The sequence below is a fragment of the Lutra lutra genome, chromosome 4, assembly GCF_902655055.1.
Source record: "Lutra lutra chromosome 4, mLutLut1.2, whole genome shotgun sequence".
In the NCBI taxonomy this organism is placed as follows: Eukaryota; Metazoa; Chordata; class Mammalia; order Carnivora; family Mustelidae; genus Lutra; species Lutra lutra.
Window position 1 is genome coordinate 177844835 of NC_062281.1, and position 20001 is coordinate 177864835.

General features: G+C 49.2%; 2 protein-coding genes and 1 long non-coding RNA gene across 3 annotated transcripts; 2 read left to right on the forward strand and 1 right to left on the reverse strand.

The window, feature by feature from the left end:
- The first annotated feature begins 3500 nt into the window (after nucleotides 1-3500).
- On the forward strand, nucleotides 3501-5509 carry NR0B2 (nuclear receptor subfamily 0 group B member 2). Its single transcript, XM_047726377.1, has 2 exons — nucleotides 3501-4068; nucleotides 4852-5509. The coding sequence occupies exons 1-2, from the start codon at nucleotides 3528-3530 to the stop codon at nucleotides 5148-5150; spliced, it is 840 nt and encodes a 279-aa protein (XP_047582333.1). The 5' UTR covers nucleotides 3501-3527; the 3' UTR covers nucleotides 5151-5509.
- Nucleotides 5510-12371: 6862 nt separating this feature from the next.
- GPATCH3 (G-patch domain containing 3) lies at nucleotides 12372-19820 on the forward strand. Its single transcript, XM_047726375.1, has 7 exons — nucleotides 12372-12840; nucleotides 14344-14765; nucleotides 16509-16683; nucleotides 16964-17023; nucleotides 18218-18339; nucleotides 18458-18585; nucleotides 19080-19820. Exons 1-7 carry the CDS (start codon nucleotides 12405-12407, stop codon nucleotides 19294-19296), a joined length of 1560 nt encoding a protein of 519 aa, XP_047582331.1. The 5' UTR covers nucleotides 12372-12404; the 3' UTR covers nucleotides 19297-19820.
- Nucleotides 16538-19703, reverse strand: LOC125098026 (uncharacterized). Its single transcript, XR_007126683.1, has 3 exons — nucleotides 19572-19703; nucleotides 17090-17173; nucleotides 16538-16663 (listed from the first exon to the last, which is right to left on the reverse strand). It is a non-coding gene; the product is annotated as an uncharacterized LOC125098026 (long non-coding RNA).
- Nucleotides 19821-20001: the final 181 nt, after the last annotated feature.

Sequence of the window (20001 nt, forward strand, 5' to 3'; positions counted from 1 at the left end):
ATCTGCATAGTTTCAAAATACCTCCTCACAAACTACCAATTCCTTATAAAGGGAAAAGAGTAAGTAAGTGGAGAAACCTAGAAGACATCAAGTGACCAGAGTGAAACATGGGACAGATGGAAATGGGTGCTACCTAATAAAATGTATCAAAAAGAACACAACAGTGGGGCACCTGGGTGGCTCATCGTTTGAACATCTGACTCTTGATTTCAGCTCAGGTCATGAGCCCATGGTCATGAGATCAAGCCCCATGTTGGGCTCCACACAGTGCAGAGTCGGCTTGTCCCTCACCTCTGCTCTCCCCCCACCCACTTTCTCTCTCTCTCAAATAAATAAGATGTTTAAAAAGAAAAAAAAATGGGGCCCCTCGGGGGCTGAGTCGGTAAGCCTCTGGCTCTTGGTATCAACTCACGTCATGATCCCATGGGTAGTGAGATCAAGCCCCACGGAGGGGGGAGGCCCACCACTCGCGGCAGAGGGTCTGCTTGAAGATTCTCTCCGCCACCCTCCGAATAAATAAATAAATAAATAAATCTTTAAAAATTTTTTTAAAGATTTATTTATTTATTTGACAGACCGAGAGAGAGAGAGAGAGACAGAGATCACAAGTAGGCAGAGAGGCAGGCAGAGAGAGAGAGGGGGAAGCAGGCTCCCCGCTGAGTAGAGAGCCTCATGTGGGGCACCATCCCAAGACCCTGAGATCATGACCTGAGCTGAAGACAGAGGCTTAACCCACTGAGCCACCCAGGCACTCTGTAGAGGAATGTTCTTAAACGCAGGAATTACACACTCAAGTATTTGAAAGCAATGGGCATCGGGTTGGCAATTTACTCTCAAATGGTTCAAGTTGAAAAAAGTTTCCTGTACTGTACTTGCAACCTTTCTGTGTTTGTGATGGTTTCAAAATAAATCTCATGTGAAGAGGCAAGCAAAAACGTGCAGCTAAAACAAATAGGCAAATATCATCAATAATTAATCAAAGTATTTTGATTTTCAGTCAGCTTATTTTAGTTTGTGATTGGTCATGATTTGTTTGGTCATTTTCTTTTCTTTTTTTTTTTTTTTAAAGATTTATTTATTTATTTATTTGACAGAGAGAGATCACAAGCAGGCAGACAGGCAGGCAGAGAGAGAGAGGAGGAGCAGGCTCCCTGCTGAGCAGAGAGCCCAACACGGGGCTCCATTCCAGGACCCTGGGATCGTGACCTGAGCCGTAGGCAGAGGCTTTAACCCACTGAGCCACCCAGGTGCCCCCATTTTATTTTCTTTATTTTTAAAGGTTTTATTTATTTACTTGACAGAGAGGAGAGCACAAGTAGGCAGAGCGGCAGACAGAGAGGGAGAAGCAGGCTCCCCGCTGAGCAGGGAGCTGGACTCGGGATTTGATCCCAGGACCCTATTTTATTTTAAAGATATATTTTTTTAGGGGCACCTGGGTGGCTCAGTGGGTTAAGCCTCTGCCTTCGGCTCAGGTCATGATCTCAGGGTCTTGGGATCGAGTCCTGCATCAGGCTCTCTGCTTGGCAGGGAGCCTGCTTCCTCCTCTCTCTCTCCCTGTGCCTGCCTCTCTGCCTACTTGTGGTCTCTCTCTCTCTCTCTGTCAAATAAATAAATAAATAATCTTTTTTTTTAAAGTTTTTTTTTTAATTTTTAAGTAATCTCCACACCCAACGTGCATCTTGAACTCTCTGCCCCAAGATCAAGAATCAACCTGCTCTACCAACTGAGCCAGCCAGGTGGCCCCCACCTCCATTTTCTCATTTTAAATATTCACTTTCATTCCTGATTTTCTATTCCTGAAGAGGGAACCGCCAAATTGTATAAGTGTCAGGCCCCATAAAACTGCTATCCACTATTGGCCTTTCTTGTGCCTTTTGAAGATGAGGGAACTGAGGCACAAAAATATGAAGTGACTTGCCTAATGGTCATTAAGTGATAAAGCAGAATTTGAACCCAGGCAGTATGACTCCATAGTCTCCATAGAGGGAACTCCGAAGACTCAGGGAGATAAAAGGATGTGAGAGGAACTTTGAAAGTGGAAGGATTAAGATCACTCACAATCAAATGAAAGTCGTACACGTGTTTGTCTGCTGGGCCTTGGTTCCTTCAGGCAGAGGAGAGGAAGGAGGAAAGTCCTCTCACCCTATGCCAGAGACTGCTTGGCATTTCAAGTCCAAGACCTCACTTTGTTATTGTCCCAGATGAAGCACCTGAGGCCCACAGAGATCAGCCCAAGGTCACACACCTGGAAAATGATAGAGCCAGGAGCCAGTGCCAAGGGTGGTGATGGCTGCCCGACAGTGTGCTAGCGGAAGGCTTGCCAAACTGGGCTTGCCAAGGTCCATGGACACGACACAGCCGAGGACCTTCCCACCCTCTCTCACACCCCATGCCCCACCATTCAAAGACAGACGCCCAGGACAGATTTGCCATGTGGCTGGCGGCAGCGCGACGTGACTGCCCAGATGATAAGTAGGCAACGTCTGTAGACCAGGCAGCTTCAAGGTGGGGACCCAGGTGGCCGCTAGCTCTGGGAAACTTAGGTCACACAGCTTGGGCCGCACCACTGGGCCAGTGGGTCTAGGGGAACAAACAAGGACTTTAGAGTCAGACAGATCTGGGCTCTGGTTCTTCTTAGTGGTGTGACCTTGGGCAAGTCACTTCACCTCTTTGAGTTTCAAATAGTAAGAATCTTGCCTCCTGGGGAAGCTCTAAGGATTAGAACGGGAAGGGCATACAGTAGGCTCTCAGTAAATAGCAGCCGTTCTTCATTAGCATTCTGCTAGGACTTCTTAGCAGATACAGCCTTTCAGAAACTTTCGGAATCCAAGCTGAGGAGAGAGAGTTCTTAAGGACCTTATTTCTGCAGGGCCCCCAGATCTGGAGTCAGGGGAGGGAGGCCTCCTAGCCTGCACAGTGGGCAAAGTCCTCTCAGCCCCCCAGGGTCCTGGCTCCCTTCCCCATAGCCTGTTCCTTACCAACAACAGGAGCAAAGCCCCAAGGTTAAGCAAACAAGTCAGTGATAAGGCACTTCCAGGTTGGGCCTTGCATTCAAGGTTCGTCCAGCTCCGGGGCTGGCTTCCAAGCTCAGTGAGAGTCCTGCAGACACCAATAGGGACACCTGCAATGGCCACCTGCTGATTGTGCTCCTGAGGCCTTGGTGCCCTGGTACAGCCCGGGTTAATGACCCTGTTTATCCACTTGAGTCATCCGATAAGGGGCAGCGCGGCGGGTGGGCAGGCCGCCCTGTGTCCTGCACAGGCTGCTTCATTGACTGAGGCAGTATCAGCGCCACGTGGAACTCCCAAAGCCTCCTCCCCTGCCACTTCCCCACCAATCCTGCAGGCCGGTGCATGTTTCTTTCTTTCTTTTTTTTTTTTCAATGAACATGACTTCTGGAGTCAAGGTTGTCAGGCCATCCCCTCCACCCCCACCCACCGTCCCTCCCACTGGGGATATATATAGCACCCAGCGGGGCAGAGCGGAGGGCGGGAGGGCCAGAAGGAAGGAAGAGCAGCTCCCCAACCATGAGCTCCAGCCAGCCAGGGACCTGCCCATGCCAGGGTGCTGCAGGCCGCCCAGCCATTCTGTATGCGCTTCTGTGCCCTAGCCTCAGGGCTAGGCCCTCTGTGCCCCCGGCTCGGAGTCACTGCCTGTGCAGACAGCATCGGCCCGTCCGGCTGTGCGCTCCGCATCGCACCTGCCGGGAGGCCTTGGATGTTCTGGCCAGGACAGTAGGCTTCCTCAGGAATCTGCCGGCCTTCTGCCAGCTGCCCCCTCAGGATCAGCAGCGGCTGCTGCGGGGCTGCTGGGGCCCCCTCTTCCTGCTGGGGTTGGCCCAAGACACTGTGACTTTCGAGGTGGCCGAGGCCCCGGTACCCAGCATACTCAAGAAGATCTTGCTGGAGGAGCCCAGTAGCAGCTCAGGCGGTGGCCAGCTGCCGGATCGGCCCCAGCCCTCACTGGCGGCAGTGCAGTGGCTTCGGGGCTGCCTGGAGTCCTTCTGGAGCCTGGAGCTGGGCCCCAAGGAATATGCCTTCCTGAAAGAGACCATCCTCTTCAATCCTGGTGAGCTTCCAGACACTCCTGGATGGGGGCCCAGCCAGGGAAGGCTCCTTCTGAGGGCTTGACACCTGTTATCTCTTTGGGTCCTCATTATCACTGAAAGTCACCTGACAAAAGAGGCTCAGAGAGGTTAAGTGAATTGCTGAAGGTCACACAGCCCCGTAGAGCCAATGCAGAGATGGGAATTCAGGTTTATTCCCTCCAGAGGCTGGTCCTTGCCACTCTGCTTAAGAAACTTGCCCCTGACCCTCCGGGAAGGTGGGCAGACACAGCTGTGCCTCAGCCACAGGTAAAACTCTGTGGGTTCAGAAAGACCCCATAGAGAAGAATGAAAATGTAAGATGAAAATTCCTCACCAAAAAGACCTCATGGAATATATAAACTATAGTAACAAATACTAGTGATAGTAATGAATATTCATATTACATTCACCATATGCTAGGCCCAATTAAAAGGGTTTTGCAGATACTAGCTGATTTAAACTTCATAACATGCCTAGGAGATAGGTGTTATTATCCCCATTTTACAGATGAGGAAACTGAGGCACAGATATTCATTTATCTGAGGTCACGCAGCTAATAAGTGACAGCATGAGATTCAAAAAGGCAGCCTGGCTCTTAACCATTACTCTGGGCTGCCCCATAAAAGGACCAATAAATAAAATAAATAAATGGAAGAGGTAGTAATGGGGCCTCAAAGACAAAACCAGTGACCTTAGGTCTTGGGTCAGTACTGCTGCCTGGGAGTGGGGTACTCAGCCGCCCTCTTCCCCCTCTCTGCCCACAGACGTGCCAGGCCTCCATGCCTCCTCCCACATCGGACACCTGCAGCAAGAGGCTCACCATGCACTGTGGGAGGTCCTGGAGCCCTGCTGCCCCGCTGGCCAAGGCCGCTTGGCCCGTGTCCTCCTCACAGCCTCCACCCTCAAGTCCATCTCACCCAGCCTGCTTGGGGACCTCTTCTTCCGCCCAATCATTGGAGACATTGACATCGCTGGCCTCCTTGAGGACATGCTTTTGCTGAGCCAACCTATTCCAGCCCAGGCTGAGATCAAGTGTAGGTGGGGCAGAGGCTGGCAGCCCTGACTTGGGCCTGTCCCCAGGGGTGACCCAGTGTTCCTGGGATGGGGGGCAGTCTGTATAGGCAGGCTTCAGCTCCCCTGGAATAAGCTGGCTGTGGCCCAACAAGATGGGCTCTGGGGCCCCTCCCTCACCACAGCCCCTCTTGGCCTCTCTTGGTTTGACATGGTGCTCCAGCTGTCCGGCCATCCCTTAGTGGTCCTCAGAGCCTCTGGGCCAAGACTCCTGACCTCTCCTGAGATGGGGATGGAAGCTTAGATTGCTCATTGGGACAAGAGTCCTACTGACTTTGTACAGAAGTGATTTAAGTTATTGGTTTTTGTAATAAAAGGCATGACACCCTTGGAGCCTGACCCTGTAATTTGTACATGTGGAAGGGACTGTCCCACCTCCAGGGTCCACCCCACCCCTATCAGAAGGAGTTTGAGAGGAAGGAGCCATAAGGAGCACTGGAGCCAGGCTTCAGGGAACTGGGATATTAGTTTTTCAGGGTGGGAGGATTATTCCATTTGGGGGGAATGAGATTTATTTTGCACAGGCCTGAATCCAGGGGAGAGGACCAGTTCAGGCCTCCTTACTTCCTTGCCTTTATCTTTGGGGGTGTCTTTGCCCTATCTCCAAGTCCCCCAGTGAACTCTGACCCCTGCAGGCTCCCTCTGTCCTCAACAGAGTCAGATCACAGCGAGTAAGAAATACGAAGCAGCCCATTCCCATATTGAAACAGGTAAGGTCACTGGAATTTCTGCAGTTTGGGATCCTTCACATCCCCATTTCTGCAAGTGACAGAAGAGGACAGTCCACTCTGTCCCAATGGCAGGAGCAAGGGCATTCAGGGCTGGCCTGGTGCAGCTGCATGGAGGTCAAGGCCTCCCAAAGTTTAGCTGCCACCTTAGCTGTTAAAGTCTGAGACTCTTCCATGGCACTTGGTTCACAGCTATGGCCCTGACCCCTCCTGAGTTCCCCCTTCCATGGCCCCTCTGTCCCAGCCCTTCTCCTGGAATCCAACCTCGTTGGCCAGCAACCAGAGAGGTGGTGTCTGGCATCTCAGAGGCCTCCAGAATTGCTCCATTCAGTGTGTGGCTTGTGTCTGTTCTGACAGGTCAATGTCTGCACCTCCCTGTTGGTTAAAGATTTTGAATATCACCCAGGTTAGGGTGACTGACCTGCAGGCAGGAGGGAATGATAACAACACACATGCCTACAGGACCCCCTTGCACATCTCCCCCTTTCTTTAGCAGTAAGGCCCCTGCCCATATCAGTCCCACCCCCCGTCACCACCAGTTTGGATCCTCTTCATGGGGCCAAGTTAATTATTGCTCAATGCGAGGTCATTCACTCAGGGACTACAGTCGAAGAGTTGTCATTCAGGACTCTTCTGAAGGCCCCCAGGATAGGACAATGCCCTCATGCCAGCAGCAAGGGCACCCCTGTCCCTTACCCAATCAGCAACTCACCACTCAGACACCAGAGTGACAGAAACATACAGCTCACACCACACAACAAAGACACACACAACTCAGACCTACAACTCTCTCTCCATCCTACACACACACATACACACACATACACGTCAAAACATACAAGTCAGACACACTTACACAGACCCATAAAAAAGACCCACCACCCACCCACACGCAGCATGGAAATGCACAGCCAAGATACACGCACCCAGTGACATACAGCAAACCCACACGCATGACAATAGCCACCCGCACGGAAGCCAGATGTTCACACACCCATCCCTATTCCCAAGGGCAGGGCACACAATATGGGGACACCCTCATACTGGGGCATGTTCTCCATTTTCTGTATGTCACAAGAGAAAGAAAAGGGGCCCCCAATGTAAGCCGACCGATGTCTCCACATCTTCAGGATCCAGACCAGACTGTTCTGCTTGGCATTTGGGGCCTCAACTAACCAATCACCCCCTTTCCCCATAGTGACCCCAACGTCTACCCTCCTCTCAGACAGGCCATTCCCTGTTCAACAGCTCCCCCAAGCCAGGAGGTAATCAAAGTCCCAAATAGAAGCATCCTTTAAAGCCCAGAGCAGACCTTGCTATCTTCAGCCCCCTAACCTTCCGCCAGCCCTCCCAGACTCAGAGCTCAGGCCCCCAGGCCCCTCTCCCTGCCTGCCCTTGTCAGCACTTGGACACACACTGCCCATCTCACCACGCAGATGCAGGCGGGAACTCTTCCAAGAGCAGCTGCCTTGTCTCTCCAAAGGAACCAAATCCAGGGGATTCGGGGGTTTCAGGTCATTCTTTTATGTTTCTTCAGTAACCGCCCCCATTAGTGTACCGTTGCACCTCTATGAACCTGAGGCTGAATCTTCCTGCCCCTCCCCCCTCCCTCCCCCTTCCTTGAACAGCCACTAGAAAGTGCTCCTCTCCACTACCCACCCCAGCCTTTCCCCTCAATTATCTAATGTTTCCATCATCTCAAGAGCTTCCCTGATTAGCACTGCCTTGCTCCTTTGCAAACTTCTTCCCTGTCCCCTTCACGTGGTTGGGGAGCTACACTTCTGCTTCTTATCTGTATCTCCTGTCACTCCCTGTGCCCTATCCAAACTTTCTGCAAGGAAGATCAAGAGAAATCTAGCAAAACTAAAGAGAGAGTTATAATACAATAGGAAAACGAATGCTTTCTCTGTGAGACAAAAGTGGGGGACTGTGTCTCCATTAACAGCAGCTTAGAACTGGGAACTGTGCCTCATCAGCCAGAGAGGGTAGAGGAGGAAACAGGCTCTGACAGTGTATGCAACTTACTCAGTGTCTGGACCGATCACTACCTGTGCCGAGATTTGAACTCAGACTTGTGTGACTGTGGAGGCCAGGCTCACCAGCACAGGCTGGCATGAGCCACGGCCAGGATCAGGCTGTCTGGAGCCACCTCAGCCACTGTTTACTGACCATCTGCCCTCTCAGCCAGGATCCCTATCCTCAGGCCCAGTCAGGGATGACTCACTAGGAATCAGGAAAGGGCTCAGCTTTGGGTATCATTTTATTATCGCCATTATCCCTACCTTCATTAGCCTAATCATCGACTGCTTAATAAGCAGTCAGGGTGCCTTGGCCAACACACCCTGCCTTTGGGTTTCCTAGAACCTCTGATGCCAGCAAAAAGACAACACCTACCGTCCATCCATCCATCCATTCATTCATGCCATCATTCAACATCTCTCTTGATGACCACTTGTACCAGACTCTGTGCTGGATGCTAAGAGACTCAAAATACCAAGATTTAGCTCCTGCCCTCACTGAACATCCTGTCTGTGGCAGAGAGAGACACAGAAGTAAGTGCAACCCAGAGAGATCAGAACCGTGATAGAGGGATGTTTGGAGAGAGCAGGAGCTCAGAAGAGGGAATGATTAAATCTGCCTTGGAGGTGGGAAGAATGCTTCAGCCCCGTGGTCACTGCTCTGAGCTAAAGAGAATGAATAGGGGTTCGCCAGGCAACCAAGGGATGGGCATTCCACATAGAGGGAATGAGAGGTGCAAAGACACCGAGGTGACAGAGAGCAAGGGTGTTCAGCTAACTGCAAATGACCTGGGGAAACTTGGGCCCAGAGCAGCAAGAGATGGGCCTGGAAAGGTAGACAGGCACCGTGTCCCAGAACAAGGCCACAGAGAAAGGCAAGCCCAGTGAAGCTGCTGGAGGCAACAAGGCTAAGTCTCAGGGGAATCGGGGTTAACAAGGGGAAATCACTCATTCCTGGTGGGTCATTCAGGGTCATACCAAACAATAACCAGCTAACAATCCCCAGCCACACCCAACGGCACATCCCCACATCGGTGCCAGGAGTAGTCATTCAAAATCAGTGGCAATTTTCTGAGTCTCCTACATATCGAGCATCAATGTGCAAGGTTCTGGAAATTTAGGCCCACAATGGCAATTGTGTGGAACCCTAAGTGCATAACTTCTTGGGTCAGCTAACAGCTTTTTCAGAGCACACAGCTTGTGTGCTGTAAAACACTTATTTTTCTATTTTCAGACTTTTCAAAATATAGTTTTAATTCAACCTTTTCTGTCTGATGAACAGAAAAGTACACAAATCATACATGTACAGCTTAATGAGTTATCACAAAATGAACACCTTGCTGTAACCACCACCCAGCTCAAGAAATAGAGCTTTAGCAACACCTCAGAAACGCACCCCATCACTACCCTCTCCTTCCTCCTGAAATGGTATCACTATCCCCGATTTCCAACATAAGAAAGATTATTTATCTTAAACTTTATATAAATGGAATCATATACAGCATGAACTCTTTTGTCTTTCACTTAATGTTGTGTCAGATTCATTCTGACCTATTCATTTTCATTGCTGTAAAGTATCCCATTACATCACAATTCATTTACCCAGGATAGTGCTAATGACCATTTGGTTAATCAAATAATATTGTTAGGATTATTCCTGCACATCTTTTGGCACACAGATGTTTCCAGATATGTTGTTATATAACAAGAACTGGAATTACCAGGTCATAGAAGTTATGCTCAACTTAAGTAGATCTTGCCAAATTTTCCGAAGTAGTTGTGTCAATTTACACTTGCCTCAGCAGATTTTAAAATCTAGATATGGGGGCGCCTGGGTGGCTCAGTGGGTTAAGCCGCTGCCTTCGGCTCGGGTCATGATCTCGGAATCCTGGGATCGAGCCCCGCATCGGGCTCTCTGCTCAGCAGGGAGCCTGCTTCCTCCTCTCTCTCTGCCTGCTTGTGATCTGTCAAATAAATAAATAAAATCTTTAAAAAAAATAAATAAAATCTAGATATGTATAACAATCCTATCTGCAAATACCCAGACTTTCATTAAAACAGTTTTTATTTTTTTCCTTCCCAAATAGGTGTATATATGTGATCAACATCAAATGAACACTTGCTTTATTGCTTTTGGAAATGAGTTATTTTTCCTTTTAAGATGTTTCATTAAAATTGAGTAAGAGAAAATAACATTTATAAAATATATTAAGTGTAAAGAATAACAGTACAATGAACCCTCATCATGTCCCATCAACTTTGACGTCCTTTTCTAAATCTATCACCTCCTCCCAAAGGTAATGATTACCCTGAATTTGAGGTTAATCATTTCCTTTTCTTTATGATTTTATTATTTTTATTAATTTTTATTTTTTTTAAGATTTTATTTATTTGACAGAGAGAGATCACAAGTAGGCAGAGAGGCAAGCAGAGAGAGAGAGAGGGAAGCAGGCTCCCTGATGAGCAGACAGCCCGATGCGGGACTCGATCCCAGCACCCTGAGATCATGACCTGAGCCGAAGGCAGTGGCTTAACCCACTGAGCCACCCAGGCGCCCCTATTTTATTATTTTTAAAGAAGATTTTATTTATTTGACAGAAAGAGAGGTAGCGAGAGCAGGAACACAAGCAGGGGTAGTGGGAGAAGGAGAAGCAGGCTTCTGGCCGAGCAGGGAGCCCCATGTGCGGCTCGATCCCAGGACCCAAGGATCATGAACTGAGCCGAAGGCAGATGCTTAACAACTGAGTCACCCAGGGGCCCCTCTTTATGATTTTAATGCATATTTACTTAAGTATCTCCAAGAAACACTTTTGTTTGTATTTTTGAACTTTTCATATAAATAATTCCATTTTCTGACTTAGTTCCCCTCAACATTATATTCCTGCTGAACAGTACTAAAAGCTGATTTTTTGCTCTTGCGAACAATTTAGCTACAAATATTCATATGTATTGTCAAATAAAAAACAAATCTGGACTCAGTAAAGAGAGACTTCATTTTAAATGATTATTGCAAGACAGGAAAGGAACTATTGCAAGGGAGAAAGAAGCTCTTGCAATGGGACTGTGAGAACTACCTGCACCTTCAAGGGTTCAGCAAAAGGAGTCCATCATTCATAAGAAGAGTAAACAAGGCTAGAAAAAAACGGGATGTGAGGAAGTGGGATGACCAGGAGTGGCATGACAGGACAGTAGATCAGAAAATGTTTTACCCTGAAGCCAGCCTATTCTCAGGAGGGGTTGTGTGCTGGCTCAAACTTGGGGGGTGGGTAGGGGAGGCAAAGTTCAGGGACCTAGGGTAAGGAGAAAAGCTTAACCAAAGTTTGGTTAGCAAGCATTTTGCTCTGATTGATCAGCGGGGACAAGCAGTTCATCTAAGCGTTTACAAGGCAAAGAACTGGAATTTGGAGTCTGTTGCTAGCCTTGACATAGGTAAACAAGGGGGCACCCATGAGTTTTATCTAAGTCATATAAAGGAGCGTGTTTCTTTGCTGTAAGCTGTGTTCCTGAACACAAAAGAGTGGGATGGAGTTTCTTAACCTTCGCTCTTCCCCTGTATCACAGGGCAGCGAGAAATTTAATATTGCCAATACAGAGATATATGCAAGAATTTCTTTTAAGTATGTACATAGTAGTGGAATTGCTGGGTCAGTGGATGTGGGTAGCTTCACTTCTACCGGGTAATATCGAATTCTTTTCCAGAGTATTTGTTCTAGCTTACACTCCACAACAGTATACGGGAGATCTAGTTGTTCTACACTGTCACAGACACTTGAGGATTTAAAATTTCTCGCCAGTCTGATGTAGGTTAAGTGGGTCTCACTGCATTTCATTTATTTTTTTTTTAAGATTTTATTTATTTATTTGACAGAGAGAAATCACAAGCAGGCAGAGAGGCAGGCAGAGAGAGAGGAGGAAGCAGGCTCCCCGCTGAGCAGAGCGCCCATGCGGGGCTCGATCCCAGGAGCTGGGATCATGACCTGAGCCGAACGCAGCGGCTTAACCCACTGAGCCACCCAGGCGCCCCGCATTTCATTTATTATCAATGAGATTGAGGCTCTTTTCTGTGAAGTGTTTCGGTCCACTTTTCAATAGAATTATCTTTTCCTTAGAGATTTGTGGGAAGGCATGAATATGCTTTGGAAGAATAAGCGGATGAACAACTGAACAGGCTCTGAGCGGAGAAAGCTGAGATTAGGTGTGGGAAATCCCCAATAACCAAAAACCTTACAAAAAACTGCCTCTCCCGCAGCTTTCTGATTTTATCACCACTAACGCCTTATAAAAGAGATCTGTAAACCCATTTCTCAGGTGAGTGTTCTCATCATCGTTGGCTTCTCCCTGCCAGAGAGCGACCCGAACGACTCACCCCCAAACTTCTCAGCTCCTCGACCACGACCCGCCCAACTAATCACGGGTTACTCAACGTCGTACAAGAGACCGCAGCGCCACTTATCATATTCTCGCGAGAGTTAGTTCCAGCCGATCATGTGACAGGCCAAGATGGCGGTGCCCAGCGAGGCGGAGGAGGAGGCAACAATCTACTTAATAGTGAGCGGTATTCCCGCGTGTTTGCGCTCGGCCCATCTCCGGAGCTACTTTAGCCAGTTCCGGGAACAGCGCGGCTGTGGCTTCCTGTGTTTCCACTACCGACATCGGCCTGAGCGGGGTCCTTCCCAGGCTCCTCCCGAGTCTGCCCTAACTCCTGTCGGTCAGGTTCTCGCCCAGAGTTCGGTCACCGATGCCCACGCTCTCTCCACTCCGGACTGTGCTCCCGCCCAGACCCGCACTTGCTGCTGCGTCATCTCGGTACGGGGGGCAACTCAAGCTCAGCAGCTTCTTCGCATGTACTCGGGCCGCCGGTGGCTGGATTCTCAGGGAACTTGGCTGCCGGGTCGTTGTTTGATCCGCAGACTGCGGCTACCTACTGAGGCATCAGGTACGCGTGGGAAAGATAATAGACTGAGCCTACCCGCCCTGAAACAGAGACACCTTTCTTGAGGGATGACGGGGATAAGTCAGGTCTCTGATTATCAGACTTTTTAAGAGTTTAGGTCATTTCTGAACAGAGCCTCAGACTCAACTGCATGTTAGTCTAACTTACAGGGGAAAGAACGGTAAGAGGTTTAATGGGATGATCCTTCATTTTCCAATATATTAGATTACTTCTGAGAACCTTTATCTGAGAGGTTGATATTCCACTGACACGGAAGGAAGAAAAGGAAATGAGGTTTCTAATCCTCTGTCATTTATCAAAAGATTTTGTCAGAGAGCGCGCGCGTGCTCAAGCAGGGGGAGTGGCAGGCAGAGAGAGAAGCAGGCTCCCCGCCAAGCAAGGAGGCGATGCGGGACTCGACCCCAGAACCCCAAGATCACAACCCTAACCGAAGGCAGACTCTTAACCGATTTAGGCACCCAGGCGTCCCTTATTTTCTGTCTTTATTGTATTCTTCGTTGCTTCCTATCCAGCCCTGTCTTGAGAAGACGCAAATGAAAAGACCATCTCTTGTCTCTGAACACTCCCATTTTCATGGGAAATCACTTTGATAGGGTAACAGGAAACACTTCGGAGTCTTCTAATTCATTCATTCAACAAATCAAGCTTATATGCTACACTTAGTTTGACTATAGCAACTGTGCAGAGAACAGTTAGACACAGTGTGTGCTCAGGATTCAGAGAGGAAGACAGATTTGTAAAAAGGTAATTGTCACAGAGATGCCATTCTAATTGCTAACATTTACTGAGCACTGTGTACTTACTAGGCACCGTTCTAAGCCTTTCATTTTCTTACTGACTCCTTGCGGCAATCCTATAAGGTCGGAGTTTTTGTTACTACCCATTTTATAGGTGAGGATACTGAAGGGTACTGAAATTCTGTTACCTGCCCAAGGTTACAGAGCTAGGAAGTGGCAGAGTCACAATACAAACCCAGGCATATTGTTCCAGAGCCTATGCTCTTTATTACCAAGTGTTGAGGGATGACAGGGAAGGGAGAAACTGATCTAGAGGGATTAGGAAATGTGGCTTTTCATCTGGATCTGAAAGAGAAACAGGAGTTTGTAGGAAGGAACGGTGTTTAAAGTAAATGGCATTTGCAGACACAGAAAGATGTGAAAGTCCATGGAACTTTCAGGGCATGTTAAATTGTTTGGTGTGGTTGAAGCACATGATATGAGAATGTGCAGGGAGTGGGGTTGGTGGCAGTTGAGAATCAAAAAGTCAACATGAACCAGATCTGAAAGAAACTTGTGTGCTCAGCTGAGGTGATGAGAAATGGCATGAAATTATTAGGTGGTTCTGGTCAGGGAATGGAGGAAGTTACTCTGGAGAAGTCTGAAAGGGAGAAAGATCATTAGCCTAAAACAGTTGAACAGATTTCTGGCTCAAGTGTTGCTGGAGGCTTCTAGGTTTCAAGAGCTCTTCTTTCCTCTGCTTTCCAAGGTTTGGGCTCCTTTCCTTTCAAAACCCGGAAGGAGCTGCAGAGTCGGAAAGCTAAGAGTGAAGCCTTCACTCTGGCCGATCTGAGGCAACTGCCAGAGCTGAACCCACCAGTGCTGATGCCCAGTGGGAACGTGGGGACTCCTCTGCGGGTCTTTCTGGAGTTAATCCGAGCCTGCCGGCTACCACCTCGGATCATCACCCAGCTGCAGCTCCAGTTCCCCAAGACAGGTTCTTCCCGGCGCTATGGCAATGTACCATTCAAGTATGAGGACTCAGAGACCGTGGAGCAGGAAGAGCTTGTGTATACGGCTGAAGGCGAAGAAATACCCCAGGGAACTTGCCTAGCAGACGTACCAGCCTGCTCCCATGGAGAGCCGGAGGAGGAAGGGGAAAAGGAGGAGGAAGAGTCACACTCAGATGATGTGAGTACAGTGAGCTACCCTGTCTTTGCTGGCAGCTTAGAGAGGCTAAAGCTTTAACACTATCACTCTTCAGTTGTATATTACAATAGTTCTAAACATGCAGGCTTCTTAGGAGGGTTCCAGAGAGTTAGAACTCCCTGATATTGAACATAAAACTGCATTTACATTGCAAATATGCACTTCTTCGAGGAGAGGGGCCAGAGTTTTTATCAGAATATTCTCAAAGGGGTCGTCTTTGCATTCCACATAGAAGGAATGTGAGGAGTGTCCTTTTTTTTTTTTTTTTAAAGATTTTATTTATTTATTTGACAGAGATAACAAGTAGGCAGAAAGGCAGGCAGAGAGAGAGAGAGAGGGAGGAAGCAGGCTCCCTGCTGAGCAGAGAGCCCGACTCGGGGCTTGATCCCAGGACCCTGGGATCATGACCTGAGCCAAAGGCAGAGTCTTTAACCTACTGAGTCACCCAGGCGCCCCAGGAGCATCCTTTTCATAGATGGAAATGTGTGATCCAAGAGATAAAAGTCATGTAAGGAAGTAGAGGCAGAGCTGGGATGTGAACTTGGCCCCCTTTGCTGCTTGTCTAACATCTGTGTGCTTTCAGTATGTGGCTGAGAAGTCACCTCTATTTTCTGACCCTGAGTCTGTGGCTTGGACACTAGCCTCCACTCTAATTTTATCAATGAAATAGCCATTTCTTCTACCTCTTTCTCCAAATTCAGTTGTTCATCCATAAAACCAGGAAAGGTGTGCTTTTTTTGGGAAACCTTTTGGTGTGCATACTCTGGGTTAAAAAAAAAAAAGTCATCTACGTCTTCAAAGTTGCCAGCCCAGAGTTGCTAACATCTGTACCACATCCTTGGTATAGACTGTCTGGACTGGTCCCCAGCACCTGCTCTGCAGCAGTGATCCCTGAGGCCTCTTGGGAGTTTTAACTAGACAGGGGCCCCCAAGATTTCAAGCCAGGAGTCATCCTATCATTCTGCAAGTCTAGATGAGCAGCTGTGCACAGGCTAGTGCAGGATTCCAGAGACATTCCAAGATCCATTTCCTGCCTTGAAAGAGGCAAGCAGCAGCATCAGGAAAGGCTGTATGGTATGATGACCTGGGTTTGAACGCTGGCTCTGCCACTCTCATGGTGAACCATCGTAGGCAAATCACTTTACTCCTCTGAATCCAGGTCTCCTCATTTGTAGAACGGGAATGATGGTACTCACCTCACAGCGTTGTTGGGGTAATCAAAGGAACTAAGTTATGAGAAGGGCCCAACACACAGTAGACAACAGGTATTAGTTGTTATGATGTAATGTATAGAGGCCCAAACAGTTCGTGCCAATTACCTCCAAACTGAAGAGTTTGGAGGCTGGCAAGAATGCTGTGGGCCTCGGTGTGGGGGCTTCGTGTAGGACTGTAGAACTTGAAGGATGAGGATTTACCAGGCGAAGAAGAGAAAGTAGTGGGAGAGGAGAGCAGCTGTTTCCAGCAGGTGGAACAACATGGCTGAAAGCACAAGAGGTTAAGAGGGAGTCAGGCTTGGAGGAAAGTGCCAGGTATGCTGAGACACAAGGGATGGAGAAATGTGTTGGGCAAGGTCTCAGGGGCCAAATATGTGCTGCTTCTAAGAGAAATTTGGAAGAATGGGCTCAGTGCCTGTCTCACAGACTTCCTGGGCCCTGAGCTGCCTCCCTTGCGGGCTTGAGGTCAGGAGGCTAGACAGGCAGGTCACCTCTCCCTGCCTTCTCCCAGGATGATGACCGGGGTGAGGAGTGGGAGCGTCACGAAGCACTGCACGAGGACGTGACTGGGCAGGAGCGCACCACTGAGCGGCTCTTTGAGGAGGAGATTGAGCTGAAGTGGGAGAAGGGCGGCTCTGGCCTGGTGTTCTACACAGACGCTCAGTTCTGGCAGGAGGAAGAAGGAGGTAATGCTGGCTGATCCCTGATCCATTCAGTCAGGGTTCTCCATTCCACATGGTGGGTTTTCTGGCAGTGAGGCCTGATAAAGGGCTAGTGAACAGCCTTACCCATCATTCCTTTTTAGGGGTGGGGGATCAGTGGAGAAAAAATGACCCCCGCCCCAGAGGAGAGATTTAAAAATCAATGAAAAGCTCCAAGTTCTAGAACACAGGTCTAAGTTTAGATTTAACTCTCAATAGAACTGTGAGTCCTTCGCTTACTCTGTTTAATGCTTTTTATCTGCAGACTTTGATGAACAGACAGCCGATGACTGGGACGTGGACATGAGTGTGTACTACGACACAGGTACTGGGCCGGGGATTGCAGTACAGGGACGTGGGACTGGTGCCCTGGCCTTGCAGTGACACTTACCAGGCCTGCTGAGCAGAGGCTGAGAAAGGACCAGTTCCCTTGGGGCTGCCCACTGAGAGGGTTCCTCTCTTCAGACATCTCCAACTGTGTGCATTAAGTGCTGCTTGTGGGCAGAGCTTTTTTTTTTTTTTTCTTTTTTCTGTGGAGTCAGCCCTCAGGGCGCTCTGGTTCTGATGGGCAGACCCTGGTAGAGTGGGAGGGTCAGGAGCTCAGGCTCTGGTTAAGAGTTTAGATTCTGGAATCACCAAAAATGACCTGGGGTGACGGTGGGAGGGGAAGATCAGGGTTCTAATTCCACTTCTCATCTTTTGGCTCTATAACTTTTGTGCAGTAGTTTCCTCATCTGTAAGATGGGAAAGCCAGGGTTACTACTCTTGGTGAGCTCCCAGTTAATGAGAGAAATAATAATAAAATAATAAAACACCAGGGGCTTCTGGGTGGCTCATTTAAATGCCTGCCTTCGGCTCAGGTCATGATCCCAGGGTCCTGGGACCGAGTCTTGAGCTGGGCTCCCTGCTCAGCAGGGAGTCTTCTTGTCCCTCTCCCTCTACCCCTCCCCCCTGCTTGTGTTCTTTCTTAAATAAATAAATTTTTTTTAAAAAGTAAGGGGCGGGGCGCCTGGGTGGCTCAGTGGGTTAAGCCACTGCCTTCGGCTCAGGTCATGATCTCAGGGTCCTGGGATCGAGTCCCGCATCGGGCTCTCTGCTCGGCAGGGAGCCTGCTTCCCTCTCTCTCTCTCTGCCTGCCTGTCTACTTGTGATCTCTCTCTGTCAAATCAATAAATAAAATCTTAAAAAAAAAAAAAAGTAAGGGGCGCCTGGGTGGCTCAGTGGGTTAAGCCTCCGCCTTTGGCTCAGGTCATGATCTCAGGGTTCTGGGATTGAGCCCCGCATCGAGCTCTCTGCTCAACGGGGAGCCTGCTTCCTCCACCCCCTCTGCCTGCCTCTCTGCCTACTTGTGATCTCTTTCTCTGTGTCAAATAAATAAATAAAATCTTTAAAAAAAAAGTAATAAAAAACCCTAAAGACGAATATGTCAATCTTGTGAGGAGGTCCTAGAAACCTGATTATTTCCCTCCCTCTCTCTGCTGAGAGAGGCCCTTCTGCAAACTGAGTTCTACTTCCTCAGATGGTGGCGACAAAGATGCCCGAGACTCTGTCCAAATGCGTCTGGAAAGAAGACTCCGTGACGGCCAGGAGGATGGCTCTGTGATCAGATGCCAAGTGGGCACCTTTGAGCGCCACACCAAGGTGAGCACTGTGCCTAGCCCATTGACCCCTCTGTATTCCTTCTCTGTCCCCATTCCTCCTCCCCTCCACCCCCAACAAGGAGCCCCATACTCTTGAGTCTTCTCTCTTCCCTGCACAGGGCATTGGACGGAAGGTGATGGAGCGGCAGGGCTGGGCTGAGGGCCAGGGTCTGGGGAGCCAGTGTTCAGGGGTGCCTGAGGCCCTGGATAGTGATGGCCAGCACCCTAGATGCAAGCGTGGATTGGGGTGAGTATGACCCAGGGACTTCTCTAGGGGACCCAGCTAGCCTTTCATCTATATCCTGGTTTCCCCCTAACTTCTTCCATCTGAGGGGATGAATTTCAAAGCAGAATTAAAAGGAAAACGTAGGTCTGGCACTTTTTTTTTTTCTTTTTAAGACCAAGCCCTAAGGCTTGACAGGATCATTGATTTTTAGGGCAGTCATACCCCATGGTCTGAGGAGTTTGGACTTGATGATTGCTATTAGGGAGTGCTTATAAGTCACAGAATGGTGACAGTTTTTCTAAACTCTGTGTACTATTTAAAATGAAAGCAGTATGTGAAACCCTAGGTTGCCGGCACTGTCATTGAATAGATAAGGAGGCTGAAGAGCAAAGATCCAGATTTAAAGGCTCTGTCCTTGGAACAAACCAGCCATTTAAGAGCTGCTTCTCTGCCCTTTCCCAACCTAATAAAGAGTTTGAGAGCAGCCCTCTCACTGTGAGCCCTTATTAATGCAGGTACCATGGAGAGAAGCTACAGCCATTTGGGCAACTGAAGAGGCCCCGTGGAACTGGCTTGGGGCTCATCTCCACCATCTATGATGAGCCCCTACCTCAAGACCAGGGGGAGTCACTGCTGCGACGCCAACCACCCACCAGCATGAAGTTTCGGCCAGATAGGACCTTTGTGAGGAGTTCCAGCTGTGCCTTGGACAAGCCTTCAGAGCCTGAGTGACAGTTTCCGGGCCTTTCTTATATCACTCATAACTGCACAGGGGCAGCTCTCTGCCTTGGCCTTATCTCCGACCACAGCCTAAAGAACTTGGGGAGCAGCAATCTGTGCAGCATGTTCAGGTGCTTTATTCTGAACTTGCCTTCTGGCTCTCTACCTCAAGAGCATTTTTCCCCAAAGCTCTAACGTCCTCTTTTCCTATTAGGGCTTAATGACCTCTCATTGGTTTCCTAACCCCAGTCCCTGTTTGAGCTTGCCCACGTTGCCTCCCCCAGTACCTTGAACAGCTGTATTGACTGAAGTTCTCAGCACAGTCTTCGTCGTGGGGGCGGGGTGTCACTATAAAGGTCAGAAAGAGGATGGAATGGACCTGGAAGAGGAGAGGACTCGTAGTGCTTGGAAGAGACGATCTTGGGGCGGGCGCTCCTTGCCTCCTCCCCTAACTGGCTGGCACAGGCAGCGGCAAGGCCGCGGGAGGTGGCCCCGGTCTGTGACCTAACGGGAGAATAAATAAGTTCACTACTGGATTTCCCTTTTTTCTTCCAATTTGGACCGGGAGACGGTCGGGAAAACCTGGGTTAGAGTCGCCCACGCGATCCCAGCGCCGCACGCAGGCACCCTCCCCAGCTCGGGTAGAATGCTCCGTGTCGTCACGCCCCCCGACGCCAAGTTGCGCCAACGTCGGGGGGCGGGACTTCCTCTCCGGGC